The sequence below is a fragment of the Hoplias malabaricus genome, chromosome 18 (assembly GCF_029633855.1).
Source record: "Hoplias malabaricus isolate fHopMal1 chromosome 18, fHopMal1.hap1, whole genome shotgun sequence".
Classification (NCBI taxonomy): Eukaryota; Metazoa; Chordata; class Actinopteri; order Characiformes; family Erythrinidae; genus Hoplias; species Hoplias malabaricus.
Window position 1 is genome coordinate 26,254,641 of NC_089817.1, and position 22,114 is coordinate 26,276,754.

The 22,114-nt window shown below is 41.5% G+C and overlaps 1 protein-coding gene across 1 annotated transcript; it reads right to left on the reverse strand.

Annotated features, from left to right (window-relative positions):
- Positions 1-180: 180 nt before the first annotated feature.
- On the reverse strand, positions 181-21,196 carry sgsm1b (small G protein signaling modulator 1b). Its single transcript, XM_066650166.1, has 25 exons — positions 20,922-21,196; positions 20,768-20,811; positions 17,412-17,487; positions 15,995-16,157; positions 14,190-14,348; positions 13,248-13,315; positions 11,926-12,068; positions 11,525-11,656; positions 11,306-11,430; positions 11,005-11,072; positions 10,715-10,878; positions 10,504-10,630; positions 9,101-9,227; positions 8,869-8,933; positions 8,625-8,770; positions 8,074-8,202; positions 7,820-7,990; positions 7,088-7,159; positions 5,589-6,995; positions 4,703-4,827; positions 4,511-4,593; positions 4,044-4,153; positions 3,030-3,126; positions 2,431-2,598; positions 181-2,318 (listed from the first exon to the last, which is right to left on the reverse strand). Exons 1-25 carry the CDS (start codon positions 20,926-20,928, stop codon positions 2,230-2,232), a joined length of 4,065 nt encoding a protein of 1,354 aa, XP_066506263.1. The 5' UTR covers positions 20,929-21,196; the 3' UTR covers positions 181-2,229.
- Between the last annotated feature and the right edge of the window lie 918 nt (positions 21,197-22,114).

Consider the following 22,114-nt stretch of genomic DNA (forward strand, 5'->3'; position numbering starts at 1 on the left):
TCCCATATACTAATGTGCCACAAACAGGAAGTTAATATCACCAACCATTCCCATTTTATTAAGGTGTATCCATATAAATGGCCCACCCTGTATATAATTAAGTATACTTTTTTCACATTTGGTGCAACAGCACAATCAGTTTGCTATGATGGGAAAACAAAGCACCGTCATTCACCACAGTTCACATTTATTCCATATTACAATACAGATTATCGTTAGTGGCACAACATTCTGACAATGTACTACATTGTTACACAGATTACAATAAAAATATATAAGCATAGAGTATAGACTTTGAACATGGTTAGGTTATCTTTCAGTTACATTTCCATTCTCATAAATAAATTATCACTTTCAAATACAACACTTTGTACAATTCACAAATAATTTCATTCAATATATTCTTTGTACTCTTTTCTATTATTTTAGAAATAAAGAAATGACAATTTGCACAGATATAGACGGAAATATGGTCATATGGTTGAAGGTTAGTGTTGATAACACTGGCACTTGAAACAAGATTTTCTTTTTTTAGCAGATTCCTACTATCACATTGAATCCAGTGCTAAAAGATGAGCCAACCATAAAAAAAATTTGGTTGCTGGTAGTTGAGAGCTTACACACACACACATACACACTCATATTCTCTCTCACACACACACACACACACAGAGACTCACTCCCCATGTAAATGTTATATATGCCATCTACAGTAATGTATGAACAAGTCTCACATATAATGGTTTCAGTCAACACACATTCTTTTGCCGAGACACAGCTTATGAAGTGGCCTTGATGTATAATCATTCACAGAGCAGAAACAAACTCACGGCACTTGTCCCTAAACCAAGGAACTTAAGGCAAAAAGACGGATAGAAAATAAATATGTCTCAGATATTATCTTCTTTAATAGATTGTTTCGAGTTAGGTTGATTCGCTGAGTGAGGTACATAATTGTGTAGCAGCTCAACATGTCACTGAGTGACAAAGTCACTGGGGCCAAGAAAGCTTACAAAAATCACTGTTATTATCTTCTATAATACAAGTTCAGTAATACCTGAAAATAGAAAGGTGTGCTGATGTCTGCTAAGACTAAGCTTTCCGTGCAAATATTGTGATGCAATTGATGAACAAGCGATACTCAAAACATTTGGGACCTGGTAGGCATTCCCCTGCATTAAATATATTTCTGTTTTACAACAATGACTTCAGAATGATTTCAAAATTTGTGCTTTTCTTAGAATCAGTTGGCTTCCCTCACAACCACTACTGGATTTTGAGTCCTCAAATTTAAATCTATTCTGAATCCATTTCCCGGGCTTGGACTATTTAATCACTTGTAATTCACTGAACCTTTCAACAGCCCTCATCAAACCCCAACATCATAATGATAACTCTTTAAACTCCAAACGGGCACAATTTTAAACTCTTTTTCTTTTTTTGGGGGGTGGGTGGGAGTCTAATCCCCACTCACAACAAAAGGGCCCAAACTGGGACAAAATTCTGTCCAAGATTGACACGAACCAGTTTGTAATCTCACAAAGTGCTGAGTAAAAAACCTGAAAATTCTTTGCATGTGAAACACCTTGTGGTAGTCGTCACTCACTCACTCACATTAACACATTTCAGAAATACTCAACAAGGGGGTGCTATTCCGTGCTTCATGTCAATGACACTGAGTCCATATTTTAAACCAAGTTTCAATGTTCATTTCCACTCACTAGCTAGGACCCTCCCATCACACACTGCAATCAAGCTGGGACGGTGAAGCCTAACATATCTTAATGAACTGTGTTAGGAAAAGGATAAAACTGAGGTTAAAAAATATGAACATGAAATCTGAGCCTGACATTTCTTTGAGAACTGATGACTGAACCAGACTAAACTTGAGGGAATCCAACAGATCATATTTGGACAAATATTTCATACATTTCATATAAAATAATCTCTAATGTCTTATAATTTTTACAAAGTAAAATTAAATTAAGTAAATACTGATGTCCCACTAATTTTTCCATGTTATTGCTCTGCAGCATTACATTTGAATTGCATTTTTGGCCTTAAATTATTCTATACTTGGTGTAGAACCTGCCCTTAGCAGTGTCCTGTGGAGGTCAAAAGGAAGATGAGATAAAACTGCTGGGTCTCAATGCATTATACGCAGAAAAAGGGCACAAGTAGTTGTCTTCTTCATTAGACAATGGAGAGCGAACGGAGAGGGATGCAGAATCACTTGTTCTCTATGAGGATCTGGACCTTGTGGACCAGGTCTCGGGCCATGACCAGAAGTTTCGGGACCTCGTGCCTCTCAGCCATTTCTGAAATGAAACAGAATTTGAACAGAGTTTGTGGTTCTGGCTCAAACTGGCTATACATATGATTGATTAGTGCCAGCTGAATGTAGGTTCATTGTTCTAATATTAGACTCACCATTGAAGAACTTGATAATGTCAGTGAAGTCCATGTTGTTCTCCAGAATGATGTCTCTGTACAACTCAACCAGAGCCAGCGCGATGAAGAGCACAAAGTGGCCAGACGAGATGGTGCGAGCAGCCCAGATGGTCTCCCATACGGAGAACACGTCATCATACACCATTTCTTAAGAAGGGCACAGAAGCAACTAGATTTACATCATTATCATTTCTATGAGAATTGTTTTAAAGGGGAAATCAGTTCAAAATAATGTCATTTTAAATAATTCTTATTCAAATCAAATTCACATCAAAACAAAGACAATACAAACATTTTCATGGGTATAACGCCATCTAGCATTGAGCTTTGAAGCAATGCAACAACAAATCCACACAGAAATTCTGATTTCTGGTTCTGTCAGAAGGGAGGAGGCTGTTACTGCTGAACATTGGGACAAACTACTAACTAATACCCTAAGGGGAAATGGAAGATGTGTCCTTATACAGTACTGCCTTTGTTTCAGGCTGTAATATAAATTAAGGATTGTCGTTATTTGGACTACACTTATGATCTTGGTACACAGCAAGTAAATAATAATAATATCTCTCTGATCTCACCTCTCTTAAAATCTAGGAGGAACCAGCGGTAGCAGAAGTAAAAGTGAGTGTAGTCTCCATTTTGTTGCATCAGCTCAAAGAGTTCAGAGTCAAGAATCTAGAAAAAAAAAAAATAAAATAAAAATAAAAATCACATGGCACTTAGATAAAGGGAACTATGTTAACTTGTAGAATAGGACACAAGGGGGTGGGGATAAGGTCACGCCCCTCGCTGCAGTTGTATGCTTAGCTGAACCTATGCGTGCTCTTAGGTCCTTTACACCTTTATTTGCTACACAAAACATGGGAATTTATTTTTTAATTAATCCGAGAACTTACATTTACGTTTCGGCATAGTTGCTCGAAATGAGGGTAGGTACAGGAGCTTTGCCTGACGTAAACAAGGACTACTGACATGCAGACTGGCCAATTAAATGTTTACAGAGAAGGTTATCGACCAATAACGGTAGCTCTACAGTCAGACCGTCCAATCAGAAGATTTTAGGCTACTTCACCACGCCCCCTTCTCACTCAAGCGAACCAATCGGAGTAGAGGAGGGCGGGACTAGTTTGTGAAGGAAACTTCTCGAAGTTCTATGTAAGCTCTAGAAAAACAAAATCCCGGACGTTTGTGAAATTCCGCCCGGACATTTTTTTAGGTCTAAAAAAGAGGACTGGTCCGGGTAAAAGAGGACGTCTGGTCACCCTAGGTATGACGAACAAAATAATGTGTGGGAACTACTTTTTTAGGTTTGTAAACTAATTCATAATGTGTGTGTATAACTTCATAATGCAAGGGAATGACTTTAAAAGGCATGGGAATAACATAATAAGGCAGAGGAATGTGGAAATTAGGTGTGAGAACAAGATATTTATTTCACCTTTGTGTCACCTAAAGTTGTTAATGTGTATTATTAAATTAAGTCATTCACATGCCTAAATTGATTTTGAAAGACTGTCACAAACAGAGCTCATTAAAATAGTGCAGAAACACATAAGCCAATGCATTCAGAAGAAATGCATCTTATGTCTTACTTGAATTAGAGAACGCATGTTGGCAAAGTGAGTGTCCATTGCTCCTCCATGTGGAAAGTTCTGGTTCATCCTTTTCATGAGTTCTGTGAAGCAGCTAAAAGCCATGGCCTCTGAGAAAAGAGATTGACAGCTAAACTGTGAGCCACAGAGCCAAGAGCTCATAGGATATAGCTAATGATTTGATTGACATTTCTTCGTCTTATGAAAGTGAAGGAGATGTGAACAACCTTATGTTAAATCACTCTGAATAATTCTATGTTTCTATAGGTGAACTATTAAGACCTGTGCCTGTGGAGACTACCTCAGTGACAAGACGATGTAATTTAGTACAGTGGTCACCAACCTTCAACCTGCCAGCACCATCTGCTTTTTTAATTGGCTGGATCAGAGGTATTAGTGTTAATGGGGCTCTCCAGATGGAGTGCTGATGTCCACTGACATAGTATAGGACCTTATTGTGAACTTACCATCATCAAAAATAACAAGTAGAGGTGCGAGTAAGTCACACATTCCTTGGACATAGCCGATATCTAGATGCTGCCAAACATAGCTAGGAAGAAAGTAGAAGCAGACCGGAAAAAAATTAGTTTCAGGGTCCTGTAGTAAGCAGTGTTCGCATGTGGGAATTTTTATTAGAACAAACTGTGTTTTAGATTCACCTGCACATGATGTTGCGCAGTTTCTCCAAGTTAGCAGAGGTGAAATACCAGTAGTTCCTGTCACATCGTTGGACGTCCTTGTCGATACGATGCAGATTGAGGGTGTACAAATCTAGCAGCTCTTGCTTTACAGCATGAAACAACAGGGAAAATGGACACATCTGTGATTTTAGTACTATGCAGTGTTACAATAAAAGACGTTATTAATATTATTATTCTAGTTAAGGAGTATACAACAGGAAAACATTATACTATTAAGACTTTTTCAAGGAATATGCACCATACTTTGAGTATATGGAGTGTATACCAACCCAAAAACTGTGAAACAAGAACACCCAGTCAGTTTTTGTGGTCTGTCTAGGTCAAAAAACTTGGGATAAAATAAGCCGCTCTGATTTCATGCTACTTCTTACATAGATATAAGACACTTTAGAAATATGCAAGAGCAAAAAAACGAGGTTAAACAGTGCAATATTTACAAGAGTACTGATTAAATATGGAGAAAATGAGAACAGAGAATAAGACAACCGAGTGAAAATGGATCAAATCTGGTGTATCTGCTCCTTTCTCCTGGGCACGAATAGTGAACTGAGCTGTGACTCATTCTACACAAAGCAATGTAAATTGCACTGTGGACGAGCCAGGCATATATAGGGGACAAGCAAGGGCCTGCCTAACAGCAAAGCTAATAATAATAGTAATATAATATAATACTGTAATAGTAGCGTCACATCCAACGCTGACTTACGGAAGATACTCTACTCTTCAATTTACAAGATCCACATTTTGTGTAAAACTACTGTTCTTTTTAGAAGGCTTGCCCCACCCCTGAGAAGACAGTAACTCTGACTGCTTGTAATGATGCTTTTGAGTTGATTATACTCACAGAATATGTGGTTCCAATAGAGGAAACTGGAGAGGCAACATCATTTTTATGTTCTCCACCTACAGCCAGAGAATCAGGTTTAGGGAACAGACTCTCCATCTCGGGCTCCTCCTCAGACAGGGCAGATTCAGTGCCTTCTGGGCTGGTGTTCATGCCTGATTCCATGCACAGCTCTAGAGCAGGCATACACACTGCAGCCTTTTCTGGGGGGATTGTTAAAGCCAAGGGAGGACCCATTGTAATGGAAGCCTTGGCCTGCATATCCTCAGCAGGCATGAAAACCAACGCAGCAGGGATCTCCTCCATTTCTAGAGCAGAAGGGGAGTCATCTGACATATCCGGTGAATGCTTTGATAAAGACATAATGGAAACACAGCTCTCAGGTGCGGGTTCAGTCATTTGTTTGATTAATGCCTTGCTTCTGCTCTGATCAGAGTCCCAAGACAGTATTGTTTGTGCAGCTGGCTTCTCTTCCCCAGACGGATGGCTCATTGGCAATTCCATTTGTGGTAATTCAGGGAGAGATTGAGGAGGCTTTGTTTCATTTTCTGAAAGCCCCATGCTCTGATCACTTGTCAAATCCGGCACCGCGAGTTCTCCAACCTCTTCAATACTGCTTGCATCTGTGGTTCTAGGTTCATCCACAGAATACTGTTTCGTCAGCACAGGATGCTCGCATTTGGCTGGTGTTTTTTCTTTATCTTGCTTTTCTAAATCTAGGGTAGAATTGGCTTTATCTAAATCAGGCTCCAGCACTTGCAAGTCCTTGATCGCCTCTTCAGCAAAAGACCCTGAATGAATTCCTTGCTCGTTGCTGTCTGGAGATATTGTTTCCTCTGTGCCAAGATGTTCCTTCTGCTGCAGTTCTGGTAATGTGATGTCTGCTGTTTTTGAAACCTTGTCTACATGTGATGTCTCATTTACATCCACCTTCTCCTTCTGAGATTCAGATTCAGAGTCAGTCCTGCTACCTTCTTTAACTTCTTTGGCATCAGAATCGTCCAACTTCTCATCTTCATGAGCTGTGATCATCTTATCATCTCCTGGTCGTAATTCCATAGGATCGTTTTTTTCTACAACTGCTGAGTTTGGCACTGCTGGTCCTTCTTGGACCTTATTGTCAAGGACAGTGCTTTTGGAAGTTTCTTCTGCAACCTCAGAAGTCACCGCCGATGGCTCTGATGCTGGGATTTTGGTTCCAGACTCCTGCGTGGAAACATCTTCCGTGCTTGGAGAGCAGTCTGAGAGACCAGACGTGACTGAGAAGTTGCGAGAAGATGGGTGCCCAGAGTCTGGAGAACTGGTGCAGTTCGGGAGGGTGCCGTTTGGGATTTTGGGCTGTGGCTTCTCATCTTTTGGCTTAGGTTCAGATTCAATCGGGTCAACTTCGTCAACAGACCCGAACACCTGCAAATCAAAGACAACCACAGGTTAAAAAAAAACAATACCAGGGAAAGCTTCCCTTGTGAGAACCTTGAAGCTTGCTTGTTGGTGCTCACCTGAGTGCTACTGTTTGACTCACTCTGAGAACAGGCATGGCTTTGTTTCTCTGAGCTGCTGCTCTGGGAGGACTGGAGGACAAAATATAAAAGGATAAAACATAATTGTAATTAATTTAGACATTTATTCCATCATCTATTAATCTGTATAGAGAAACAAGTGTATAATAAAAATATATCTCATTGTGCAACGCAGTACTTTGCTGGGACTGGCATTTTGTGTTTTGCCTGCGAAACTGTTGTGTGAACTATTTTGATCCTGGGTGCATAGGAATTCTTAAATATTAGGTGTACAACACATTTTTCGTGTAACATATAATTGTAATTCCAAATGTATATCTCCTCCTGCTCTTTTGTCATTTTGTGGTAACTGTTGCTCATTTTCATTCATTCATTGTCTGTAACCACTTATCCAGTTCAGGGTCGCTGTGGGGCTAGAGCCTAACCGGAATCACAAGGTGCAAGGCAGGAACACATCCTGGAGGGGGCGCCAGTCCATTGCAGGGCAACACACACTCACACCTACGGACAATTTTGAGTAGCCGATCCACGTACCAACGTGTGATTTTGGACAAGCAACTGAATCCAACAGACAATGACAAAGACTTGCAACTACTATTTTGGAATACATCATTGGACCCTACATTAAACTACAATGCAACCCACATTTGAAGTTATGTGTTTAACCAGCTATAGATAGTAGGCACTCTTTTCTAGGGTAGCATCTCTTACGTCAGTGCTGATTGTAGAATCTTGCCGAAGGCTGTTGTCCACACTGGCTCCGGAGGCACATTTGGCAAGGGCCGCTGCATGCTGCTCCTTCTCTCTCTGCTTCACAATGGCCTCGCAGCCCAGCCACTCACTCATTGTCTGTTCATAACAGGCTCGAACCTGGTCATCTACCTGCAGAGATAGCACCAAATTCAGGATCCCTGCTTTGCATCCCAAAACTCACACCTCATTCACATAAATGGCTGTCCCCCTACCTCCTTTCTATCTTTGGGAGTCATGGTGAAATGGTAGTGGCCTAGCAGGAAAGGCCACACCTCTTTACGCAAGGTGGGGTCTACACCACCGTAGTACACCAGCCGGAGAAGCTCTGCCTCTTCATAAGACTGCCAGATGGAAACAAAGTAGGTTAAGGGAATAATCTTGTGAAAATAAAATAAACACCAGACCCTAAACTACACTGACTATAGGTTTGTTAGCAATGATATCCTAGTACAAAGCTCTTCAAATTCAGACCTTGGATCCACATTCTTGGCTGGGATTTTGAAATAACCGGTTGGTGTGACACTATAGAGCAACTGCTAATGGACCTGACAGACCAGGTAGTGTAATACCAGTCAGCCAGTGTAAATCCAGGTCTGGAACTTAGACCAAAGGTCTGGATTTGAAGACCTCTGGCCTAGTACTTACAAAAGTAAATATCCAAATTCAGATTACAAACGTGCCTTGGCAGGACAAATATATCTGGGTTAAATGCAAAACTTTCCCCGTTTAAATGAACAGGCTGCTCTTGAAAAGGTGTGCTCACCGAACTATCCTGAAGAAACATCTTCCATACTTGAGCAGAGAGGCCTCCTTTGGCATCATAGGGAATGTCAGGCTCAATGATTGTAGGATTGACCAGAGCTGAGAGATGTGTGCGGACTGTGGACAAGTGACGGCAGTATGCCAACCCTTTATGAAAGAAAAACAATGAGAATTATGAATGAAGTTTTTATCCATTTTAGAATAACATGTGGATTTGTTAGGTCTACATTGGTAATGCTACGTACAGCCATAGAAAGCACGGGATATGATCTGATACTTCATGGTCTCGCAAAGCAACTTCAGAGGGGCCCTGTAGAAAAAAATCAATATATATGAACAGTTTTATTACCACAGATGTCAATGTTCAAATAGTTACAGAGATCTTGGGAGACTTTCCTGGTGAAAGAACTAACTATGGGGTCATCCAAGCATATAGAAAAAAATGTATTAAAACTTGATGCTATGTGCCATACTTGCCTGTCATGATTGCACCCATTGGGAAGTCCACCATCAGAAGAACCATTCTGAGAGCAGGAGGAACAGGAAGACTTTCTTGGAGTGGGCTGCCACATACTTATGCTCTGGTCCATCAGCTCCGGGCCAACTGCATCATTATGAGAGCATCCTAAATATTATCATCTCGTGCATTTCCTTCACCTTCATCCTCAGTGTCTGCATCATATTTCTGTTCCAAGTTACATCTGAGAACTAGAAGCTTTAACAAATGAGTGGGTGATCAGGGTTGAAACTAACAAGGACAAACCAAGGTTAGAGACAAGGGGTCGGATTCACAAAAGTGCCTTAAGAAATTTTTCATAAAATTAATATAAATATCCTTCAAAAATCTTCTTAAGAATCGTCTCATTTTGTTTATAAACTCTTCTCTTAAAAAAAATTCTAAGAAAAATTAGTAGTCTTTAAAAATACATGTTCTTATTTAATTCTATCAATTACTATCAATAATGTCTAATTTAACACAATTAACAGTAGAATACTGTTAAATTACCGTTAGATTCTACATAAAGAAAATAATGGCAAACTTGAATCTGTGGTGTTTTTTTCTGTTGATTCCACCCTCCACTTCTTCCACCTTCACTTCTAATTCGTGTTTATGTACATTTTTTAACGCATAGTTTGATTATTATCTTCATCCATTTTGCTATCAGCTGCATGCCATTTTAAAAATGTCAATGCTTGTTTAAATTGTAAAAAGCAGCATAAAAGGCTTCTAAACTATTTGCCTACAGGAGGAAAAGCAATGAAGAGTGTCTTGAGAATACAGGGGGTCTTCGACTTACGACGTTGGTCCAATCCTACGTCACGTCGTAAACCGATTTTCGGTTCAAGTCGGAACATACGTACATACTGTACGTAAATAACATACTGTAAGCACTTATCCTATCCTAACACCTATCCTCCTCGGTCCCGAGCCGCGTAACCGTGTATTCTTCTGCCGCACACACCAAACACGAAGTTTGCGTTACGACGTTTACGACACAAAACCACTTAAGTCAAAACAAGGCTTTATACAGTAAATGGGAGATGTGTCGTAACCACGAAACATCGTAACTCTGGACTGACGTAACCTGAGGACCTCCTGTAGTCTATTAATTCAAATTATCGTAAGATCATATTTGAGAACATCTTTAAGAATTTTTTGAGAATTGCTCTTAAGAACATTCTTATCAAATTCTTAGTGTTCATCAAAAGATCCTGCGTAAGTTTTTTCTTAGGAACGTTTTTGCGAAGCCGAAGGTTCTATTTAAGATTTTTTTTTCAAAAACAGAGTGAACCTTGAGATGACTGGTAGACAAATGGAGATGCAGAGAGATGAGGGAGATATTCATGCCTGATGAAAGATCCTGCTGGTTTTAACATACCAAATTCCTGACTGCCTGGATAAATGATTCGGAATACGTAATCCGTCGCCTCGTCATCGTCCTTATCAGAAAAGGACTCACAAGAGCCGTGTGGACTTCTTTTCCGCAATTTTGGGAAAACCTTGCCCTGTTCAGCAAAAAAAGTAAATGTTAATTGTCCTCTGCAACCCTAGACAGAGCCATACGTTATTATAACGTATTTCAGGAATACCTTTCCTCTTTGGGACCACAGTGGTGGATCAAGCTGTCCGTGTGGAAGGAGACCTGTCTCCAGACATGTGAGGAACTGTAGCAGGTGACCTCCTTTTGGGAAACGGAATGGTGGTCTCTGAATCCCATCCTGACTCACCAAAACCACAGTACCGCCACTATCGACTGGAAACACAAGATGTTTCAGGAGCACGTTTCATGCATATATGGATATGCATTTCCGATGAAAAGTCAAGCATTCCGTTACTTTAACAAATACCAGTATGTCATTAAAGTCTCTGGAGACTTTACCTTGTTGATGGCAGTGCAAATATACAATTTCCTCTAGACGGATGGTCATTGCATAATCCCAGTACACACTACAAAAATAAAAAATAATAAAATAAAATAAAAAGCAAATACCACAACCCCCAAGTCAACAATAATCTCTAAATTTTTAATTAATGGAGTTGTATGTAATACCATTTTACACCATTTTACACCATTTTACAATCAGAATTACAGTTTTAGACGATACCAAATTCATAAATCCTCATTTGACCTAGTGTTCCTTGCAAAGGAACGAGACCCATAGATGTCTAAAAGTCTATACCTTTTTTCATAATCTAATTCTCCCATGTTGCCATTCATCAACTGGTTTGGTGTCCACTTCAGTGTCATCAGCTCCGCAGTCTGATGGAGCGAGAGGTATCCTGGGATAGCCTCCATGTCGTCGGTCTATAGAGACAGAGTGAAATACATTGTTGTTTGTACAGGCTTTCTCATCGAAGTCATAATAACAACTCTGAAATAATATCAGTTGATCACATACTGGCTGGACTAGGACGTTGTTCTTGCCAAAAAGTAGAGTAGCTCTGGAGTTCTGATGGAGGGACTCTACGTAATCCCGGGCCCACAAAGAGGGTCTGTCATCCATACTGCCACTTGACTGCCTCTTCTGGATCTACGTAAATAAGAACATATGGGTTGGGTTAATGTGCTTATCTGAAATGAACATATATTGTACTTGACATTCATAGGATCTGGCAAATATACAATTTATTTATGTTACAGGAAAACAGTGTTAGTGTCTTTCCCAAGGGCCCTTATTTGAGTAGCTTATGATTGCTTATCAAAGCAGGGAATCAAACCATGCAGAAGGCAACATGTTATCGTCTATGCTCCACCTCTACACTGAACCAAATTCTGAAGAAGAGACTCTAGACTACTCACGAGAGCAGGGCGTTTGGTTGGAGAATCCTGGCGGCAGTGGCCGCTGTGAATGCGGTGTCTCTGCACCAGCTCATCAGCTGATGGATCTGTCCAAAAGTGGTTGGCCGTCTTTGCCTTAGTATACTCAAGAGCGCAGGGGCCAACTGGAAGAGGCAAGATGGGACAAATGCTTTCTTAAAAGGTGTAACTCTCATTAGCAACTTGGCTAACAGTGAAAGAAAGCTACCTAATATCAGCTAGCTTTAATATATTGAGTTTTCAGTATCATGCATGTCTAGAATATAAACAAACCCATATACCACCAAGTGAGCCTTCAAATGCCATTTTACCATTTATTTTACACTCCAAAATATGTCTTCTTCAACAGATCCTACAGGTTTTAAGGGTTTTAAAGGTGTGACGAAATGCTTTAAATCGGTATTGTAAATTCTACAAAGAAGAAAACCAATGCTACTTCGGTCAGGGCAAAAAATTGTAAAAATCTGCTTTTAGAGTTAAACAAACTGTTTTTACTAGTTTGGTGTTCACAGTCACAGTCCAAAAACACACGTTGCAGGTGGATTGGCGACTCGAAAGTGTCCGTAGGTGTGAGTGAATGTGTGTGTGTCTGTGTTGCCCTGTGAAGGACTGGCGTCCCCTCCAGGGTGTATTCCTGCCTTGCGCCCGATGATTCCAGGTAGGCTCTGGACCCCCCGCGACCCTAAATTGAATAAGCGGTTACAGATAATGGATGGATGGATGGTGTTCACAGTGAGGTCTGCTCTGATTGGCTAGTTTGGGTACAAGTGGAGAGAGCATATATATAAATGAGTTGAGACTCATTAAACTGTTTAGGATTTTGGAATTGGGTCGGTTTACCACCTTCTTTCGCTTATGAGAGGAGACCACAGTGGCTGAGGATTACTGTGTGTTATTTCCATGTACCAAACTGTCCTTATTCATTTATGCCATATTAGATACAGTGTTCCATTCTATAGCAGCTTTAATTATTAAAATCTATTTAAAATATTTTAAAACTTATTAAAGCAAAATAAAACATTTATTTGGTAACAAAAATGCATTTTATTACAGAAATAGCCCATATCTTCATAATAAATGTCTCAGACATGTTCTTTGAGGCAATAGCTATCTATGAGCACACTTTCAGAGGCTTTAAATGATTTGCCACAACTTTGAACAACTGATTTGGCCCAGTTTTCTGGACTGAAGCATTTCAAATCAAACCACTCTCAGCAATTCATAAAAACATGTTTTATTTATCACACTATGAAGTTAATGATTTTATTAAGCAAAACACACTTGGAAACAAATGTGCTTCATACCCAAAAGAGATGCAAGGATTGGACCGTCAACAGGATCCCTCAGCAAAGCCTCCCTCTCATAGAATTTACTGCAAAAAAACACAAAATAAACACACATTCATTCTTTCATTCATTGTCTGTAACTGCTTATCTATTTCAGGGTCACGGTGGGTCCAGATCCTACACAGAATCATTGTGCGCAAGGTCACCCAGAGGAAACCCACACAGACACAGGAAGAACACATCAGACTCCTCACAGACAGTCACCTGGAGGAAACCCACACAGACACAGGGAGAACACACCACACTCCTCACAGACAGTCACCCGGAGGAATCCCACGCAGACACAGGGAGAACACACCAAACTCCTCACAGACAGTCACCCGGAGGAATCCCACGCAGACACAGGGAGAACACACCACACTCCTCACAGACAGTCACCCGGAGGAAACCCACGCAGACACAGGGAGGACACACTACACTCCTGATAGACAGTCACCCGGAGGAAACCCACACAGACACAGGGAGAACACACCACACTCCTCACAGACAGTCACCCGGAGGAAACCCACACAGACACAGGGAGAACACACCACACTCCTCACAGACAGTCACCCGGAGAAAACCCACACAGACACAGGGAGAACACACCACACTCCTCACAGACAGTCACCCGGAGGAAACCCACACAGACACAGGGAGAACACACCACACTCCTCACAGACAGTCACCCGGAGGAAACCCACACAGACACGGGGAGAACACACCAACTCCTCACAGACAGTCACCCGGAGCAGGAATTAAACCCACAACCTCCAGGTGCTCTGGAGCTGTGTGACTGCGTCACCACATGCTGCGCCGCAGTGCCGCACAAAATAAACACAAATATAAAACATATAGCAATATACAGTTGCAATAGCAGTATATATAAGGGATAAACAGGTGTAACTTTAAAATCCCAACCTGCTGTTCTCCACCAAGTACAGAACGATTTTGTCCAGAACTTTCTCAGTCAGTGCTGTGCGGATCCACAGGTGTTTGATGGCCTGGGGTGAGAGGTTGGCAACCCGCGGCTGCTTACGGATGCTTTCCTGGCTTATCTGAGACTGACTCTGTCTGGAGCTGTATAAGTGGAAACAATGGATAGAGTAAAGATTAACTACAGCTCTGTGCAAAAGACAGATACCCCTTTTTATTTGTTTAAATATGTAATTCATTTAAGAGATCGGATATATAGTCATTTACTTGGATGGGGAGGAGGAAAGTGAAAGGAAATAAAAGTGAAGCAGCAATAATTTCTAAAGCCTGTGTTAACAATATATATATATATATATACACACACACACACACATCATCATCATTAGGCTGGGATTTAGTCAAAGACTCCTGCCATTTTCAAGTTTTTCTGGCAACACTTTTGGTTCCATAAAGAACTATATTTGTCATGACATGTGTGACATGTGTGAGTGTGAAGAACCTTTAAAGGTTTAAAAATCTATCACTAACCGTAAGGTTCTTTACCTATTTGAACATAATGGTAAAAAATGAAAAAGTGTTATTTCTATACTTACTTTATATATACAGGGGTTAGACAATGAAACTGAAACACCTGTCATTGTAGTGTGGGAGGTTTCATGGCTAAATTGGAGCAGCCTGGTGGCCAATCTTCATTAACTGCACACTGCACCAGTAATACCATGTGCATCCAATGGTTCAAACACTGCGTCCTGAAGGCGGTGCCGTGTATCAGGACGACAATGCACCAATACACACAGCAAGACTGGTGAAAGACTGGTTTGATGAACATGAAAGTGAAGTTGAACATCTCCCATGGCCTGCACAGTCACCAGATCTAAATATTATTGAGCCACTTTGGGGTGTTTTGGAGGAGCGAGTCAGGAAACGTTTTCCTCCACCAGCATCACGTAGAGACCTGGCCACTATCCTGCAGGAAGAATGGCTTCAAATCCCTCTGACCACTGTGCAGGACTTGTGTATGTCATTCCCAAGACGAACTGATGCTGTATCGGCCGCAAAAGGAGGCCCTACACCATACTAATAAATTATTGTGGTCTAAAACCAGGTTTCAGTTTCATTGTCCAACCCCTGTAGATATGGACATAGACTAACATTAACTTGCTGCATGTTTCGAGTTTTTTCTCGCAACCTGAACACAGCTCATATTAACGTTCACTAACTCTCAGATCCTCCTGTGTTCCCCGTTATATACAAGCCGCTTTCATAACTGTAATTATCTGTCATTGTGATCTACTGTGCTCTCGTTACTGACCTCAAGCCCAGAGCTGGTAAAAACTAGTTTTATAAACCTGGCTCTGATGGTGAATTGAAGGCCAGTGAAGCTGATGATTGGAGCAGCTCTATATTTGAACAGGTGCCTTAACAAAGACTGAAAGAAGACCCACCGTCTGACTCACTTCCAAAACGTTAACCTCAGTGGCGCACTTTCAAAATAAAAGCTTGTGAAATATACCCGTGGTATTAATTTTTTTTGGGGTCCAGTTTGTTAATATAAAATATGGGTCTGAAAGGACAGGGAGCTTTCAAGAAGCCATATTTACAATTTACAAATCAAACAAAGAAGCAGTTATTTTTCCCAGAGCAACAGACTGGCCCCCAAGAGTCCTTGGAATGAAGTGGATCATGTGAAGCAAAAAAAAAAAACATAAAACAAAACTTCTAACATTGTAGTCACTGCAGATTTGTAAACCAACTGAACCACTGTGCATTCACTCGTACGTAGTACTCACTTGTTTTCAATGATCTGTTCCAGCTCCTGAACCTTCTTACACAGGTCCTCAGCGGGAGTGAAGATTTTCCCCACCTTTGTGAAGAGTGCTGCCAACTTATTACTGCGGAGGAACCCAGCAGCTCGCCTCTTGAGCCCATGCAACACACAGGCTTCCACCACAGCTGAGAAAACATCACATAAACACCAAAGAAAATAAAGTTCCTGTGTGGATCTAAGGTTGGATACATGGTGGTGGGGAAAAGATCAGCCATCTTTCACTCCATCTCCTCCCAGTGTTATTGATGGGTCCTTTGTCATTTCAAAGAACACTGTCCAACTGTTTCACAGTCCAATGCTGGAGGGCGGGCTCTATACCCTTCCAGCTGAGGCTTAAAGGAACGCTACATAATATCTGGTATTTTTTTTCTCCTGGGCTCCCCTACTGTCAGATAGTGTTATTCACTTCTGCAGCACTGTCCTAAAGAGGAGGGGGGTGGGGAAGGTGTTTCAACCCTCTTCCAAAAGCTACATAGTGAAGTTTCTCTAGTGCTGAGCCCAGATTAGCAAAGACAGAGGCTCTGTTCTCTCTATATCTATAGAAACTACTTTTAAGGTAACAATGACTAACTAGTGTTCTTTTAATATTGTGCATGGTACTTTAGGCTTTGATCTTGAGTGCACCATTCTATTGGCCAACAGATTTCTATGGAGACTGGGGTAAATGTGGGGTGGGGGGGGAGGCGTCACTCGTTAGAAAATATGTCTATTTTTCATTTCAGCATAGCCCTAAAATGTCCAGTCTAATATGATTTGTCTGGTTCTCAAACTACATGGTTTTCTACTTTTTAATGCGCATACAGTATGTGCACTGGAAGCAAAAAACGTGCACTCAGTAACATTATGTGAATGCTAAGTAGCACACTGTCACTTGCTGATAATACTACACAACATGGACTCCCTCTCTCTCTCTCTCTGTGTCTCTCTCTCGCTCACTCTCTCCCTCTCAAATCCTGTCATGAACAGATTGGTAGGTGGAGGTGGCAGAGCTTGACATTTCAGGTTGTTGACACACACGGATATGATCTCTGCCTTCAGTCAAAGCAGTGAATGTCAATGGTCATTAACCACCATTAGAGGCATGCCTTCACCACCCGCCAGCCTCATCAGTGTACAGTCCCCTCCACCTCTGCCAGACCTTTCATTTACCCAGAAACCTTTCAACCAGTTTTACCTCTTGCTTTGTTAATTGACATAGAGACAGTCAGGAACCGAATAAAAATAGGCACCCATTCCGCTCCAAGTGATTACCACGGAGTAAAAATATTCATCAGCAAACGGTAATGTAAATGAGTCACGTCTTTTACAGATCACAGTGCCTCATACACCAGAGATGTAACAAATATAGCGATGAAAAGTCAAGAGGGCAATGAGCTTACCACAGAAAGATATGATGTGGCTGCTGTCTTCGTGGACAAATTTTCGAGTTACGGCCTCCTCCATAATCTGCTTCACCTGACGAGTGGGAGGGACATATTACAAAGTTGCACAAAGCAAAGGTTTCTATTTGTGGCTGCAGCATTTTCCAGTTTTATCTCTATGTCCAATATCTGCAGCATTTAGATGTGGCCTAATGGGAGCAGTTTTGCTTTGGTTACTAAATAAACATTAGGAATCCCAATGGAATCACTGACATTTCATTCATTCATCCATTGACACAAGCATCTACCCACACACACCTCAGCTGCCTGAAATATCTCTGAGTAATGTGCAATTAAAATGACTAAAGGAGATCAAACTGAAGGAGAAATTTAGAAGCAGAAATAAGCAAAAAGTATAAAATAAAGTACAAATTATTAGGATACAGAGGGAAATGGGATTGAATTTTTCATCTTTAAAGAAATGGGAATGACATGAGGTTCTTTTTGAACCAAAATCACAGCTAGTACTTTTAGCGTAGTCCATTATTTTTCATCTTTAACAAAAGATGATTTCCTCTTGCTTCAGTTTATTTCCCAAACCCCATTTTTCTATCCATCCATCCACTGTGAGAAGAACATATGCGACAAATTTCTACTAGAACATTAACCTTTGACATCTGAGAGGTGGTTTTATGGAATAATTGTGATTGACATTTGTACTGGAGATTACTTGAAATGAAATAAGTACACAACAGATTTGAAAGCAAGTCTCTGGAAAAGAATATATGTGGGAATAAAGGAAAATAGATGATATATGACACGTTGACAATTGCTATATCACATTTATACAGGAAGATTCCTTTAAAGATGATGACGAAGGCTAGAGGAAGTGTAAATCCACATCTGAATTAAACATGAAAAGGCATGAAGGTAGAATACAGCCTGTGAGGTGTGTGTGTGTGTGTGTGTGTGTGTGTGTGTGTGTGTATGTCATTTCCACTATGCGTTCAACATGTTGGCAATGAGTCATAGGCGATGTAACCTGGCAGAGCCTGGGGTCACAATCTCAAACCTCCACAATGTTGAGTAAACTATATCCAACCTCCCCAGTGTCTACAGAGGCAGCGTGTTATTCTCAAGCTTTTGATTGGCAGGTGGTGAGTGCCACATGAAAAAAATAATCTTAATTATGGAGAACAGATTCATTCTTGTCAATGAAATGATAAATAATTAGACTACCATGGCCTGAGCTGTTTTTTTTAATAACAGTAAAGAAAAATAGTTGACCTCATAAAACTCTAGTCCTAAGACTAAAAAAATCAATATAAACCAAGTCATCGTCATCGTTTATTACCTTTCCCATTTCATGCCTGACTGTGTTAACTGTCTGCAGTGCTATTCTCACTTTTTCCTTTTTTATTCCTAGCCTTTTCCTGCACAGTTTAAACGGGATGAGGCCAGGCTTCATTGCTATAGGGCCACAGCTTTGGCTTTACACACTAAAAGTCAGGCCACTGCACCATAAAGGAAACATTCCACTGCTTCTTCCTCTGCAGGTGTTAGACCCGCCCACATTAGACCATGAATGATCTTCTCCGGCTCAGTGAGAGCGCATGTGATTAAGCTAAAGAGTCAAGCCAAGAGCCCACTTCCAGTGGACTGTGCAAGGCCACCACAATACAGTACAAACATCACCACTGCAGGGGTCCATCTGTGGATGTTTAAGAGACAACAGCCTTAAGGACTGCACAGGACTCAGAGACCACATTTCATGTATTGGTACCATGAAGGATTTATAAATGAGCATAACATGAGGTTCTTTTTGAACCAAATCACAGCTAGCACTCTTAGCTTAACACCGTTTGTTGATATTGTTAAGTCAGAAGTATATCTGCCCTCTTCTTTATCAGTTCCTCGGTATATGGCTTAATAAATAACTATACATAAGCTTTCATAGAAATCCTAATATCATCGTCAGTGTTTACTGGGTCCACACTTTGCATTTGTTTATTTCCAAAGTTCAGTTCAGTCCTAAGGCTTATTTATAAGGCTCTGTTTAATAACGTAGATTAATAAGTTAGTTCCAAAAATTGTAACCGCCACTTCCCATGCTTCCTTTACATTGGCGTGGATGTTAAGCAATGCATCCATTAGAAGGCAGCTCAGAGTCAAAGGTTTTTTGACAACATTGAAAACTATGGAGGGTGGTGCAGCAGGTAGTGTCGCAGTCACACAGCTCCAGGTTGTGGGTTCGATTCCCGCTCCGGGTGACTGTCTGTGAGGAGTGTGGTGTGTTCTCCCTGTGTCTGCGTGGGTTTCCTCCGGGTGCTCCGGTTTCCTCCCACAGTCCAAAAACACACGTTGGTAGGTGGATTGGCGACTCAAAAGTGTCCGTAGGTGTAAGTGTGTGAGTGAATGTGTGTGTGTCTGTGTTGCCCTGTGAAGGACTGGCGCCCCCTCCAGGGTGTATCCCAATGATTCCAGGTAGGCTCTGGACCCACCGTGACCCTGAATTGGATAAGCGGTTACAGATAATGAATGAATGAATAAATGAAAACTATGGCGATGGTGGAGGTGGTGATGATGTAACATAACTTACTAAGGTGAAAGTGGCAGTGGTGTAAATGTAAACGATGCTGGTCTGAGCTTGTGTTTTGCTTAAATTATCGGCCGCACTGCACCGCCGGTTTCTTCCACTCCATTCCTTCCATATCCATAAGCTTTCAGAGAATGTGCAGAAATATGGAGGAAATTAATGCATAGGAAAGAAGTGTCCGTATCTAACGTTGAGCATAAATTAGCTTTTAAAAGTTGCATTTTCTGCTTGGTGTGATCTGGATAATCTCAAACGTTTTCCGTGCTGCTGAAATCTGGGCTCTATTGTTGTGAGAAAAAAAACAAACAGGTCCAAAATGTCTTCCATTTCCTAATAATGTCTTCTTGACAGCTCTGCGTCCTTTCAGACCCAGTGCTGGGTTTTCTTCCCTCAGCTGAAGGATGGTTGATCTGAGGGGGGCATGAGGTCTTGAATGGTTGCTGGGGGTCCCAGGTTCTTTTTGACTTTGTATTACCCTTGGCCATCTCTGAACACCTTGTACCCCATGGGTGTGTGAAGTGGATGTAAAATAATGAATGGGCGGTCTCTGAGTTTTGCACAGTACTCCTAGAGACAGGAATACAGACAACAGGCAACAAAACAGCTGCAACAACATCATTTGTTTATCTGTTTACCGATCCCACAAAACATATAAAGTGCTCATAACATCTAAAGCCTGATGCATATGTTTTGTTAGGATGTAAATAGGCCTTTCTATTTTCTGATTTCTAGAAGTTTGATGAATGTAAAGCTCAAATATGCAGCCTTTATTACCCACCTCCTTCTTGACGCTGCGCAGCAATCTCTGTCTGGTCTCTGATTCTACAGGGTAAACACAAACAGTCTCACAGTCTGCTCAGTATTAAGGCCTTTAATTCTTACTGAAACCTCTCCTAAAGCCCCAAAACCTAAACAGCCCCTTGGTTTCCTACCTCCCATTTTGAGAAGAGCCCCAGGTCTCCTGTGAGTGATGGTAGGGTGGATGTTGTGCTGTAAATGGACGCAGGAGCGGTCACACACGGCCAGGAAAAAGCCTCGGTCTGTCACCGTGAGTCAATGCTGCGCATTTCTCGGGGTGGGGCAACGGCGCCGGTGAAAAGCACGCGGAGGGTCCGGCGCGACCGCGACCACAAGCTGGTGCCGTGACCTTTTTCCAAACACCCCCACAACGCACTTGGAAAGAAACCCTCCGCGCCCTGGGTAATTTTCCCTGGTTCGAGTCGTGTTTATGGAGCTCCTCGCACGCCTCTCTCGTCCGCGCTCGCACCCCGCGCTGATTGGTCGAGCCGAAGCCAATCCTCTCGCAAAGTACGCTGCGCACGTTTTAGCCCCGCCCCCATCGCTTTCTGTTTCTCTCTCTCTCTCTCTCTCTCTCTCCGCATCATTTCTATAAAACCTAGTGGTGGAAATATATTGATCCGGGCATGCGTGAATTTGTGGATTTACGAGCACACGTGACAGGCGTTTTTTTTTTAACGTGGGGACTATTCACGAAGATATCATTCTCCTCAGCACCAAGGACAGCAACCTCCAAAAAAAGGACGCTGGGATATTTAACCCCTTGCTTTCTTGGGGGCTTTGTAAGAGAAATATACAAATATAAGCCCCTCGTTTCAACAAAAGTACACAGAGGTAAATAACTCTACACCTTTCCCCCACTCCACAGTCCCCAACCCCACCCCACAACTGGACAGGATTGATTCCTTAAGTTTATGATGTCAGAAACCCTGGCTCTCTGATTCTGAATGTTTAAAACAGTCTTTGGAACCCTGCAGAGTCAAAGTGTAAATGCTTAGCCGTGGCGTCGACTTCTTTTTTTAACACATAATGCCTTCCAGCACAAACCCAACCCTGGAGGGGGGTATTTAAGGAATTAAGAAATTGCTGCCACAAGTTAAAGATATAATCCATGTGTCTGGTAATGTCACTGTCACACAGCTCCCTGGGGTCGTGCGTTCAGTGCCCGCCTCAGTTCACTGTCTGAGGAGTTTGGTGTGTTCTTCCTGTGTCTGGGTGGGTTTCCTCTGGGTGCTCTAGTTTCCATTCACAGTCTGAAAAACACATGCTGTTAGCTGGACTGATTATTCAACAGTGTCTGGTGTGACTGAGTGAGTGTGTAATGCCC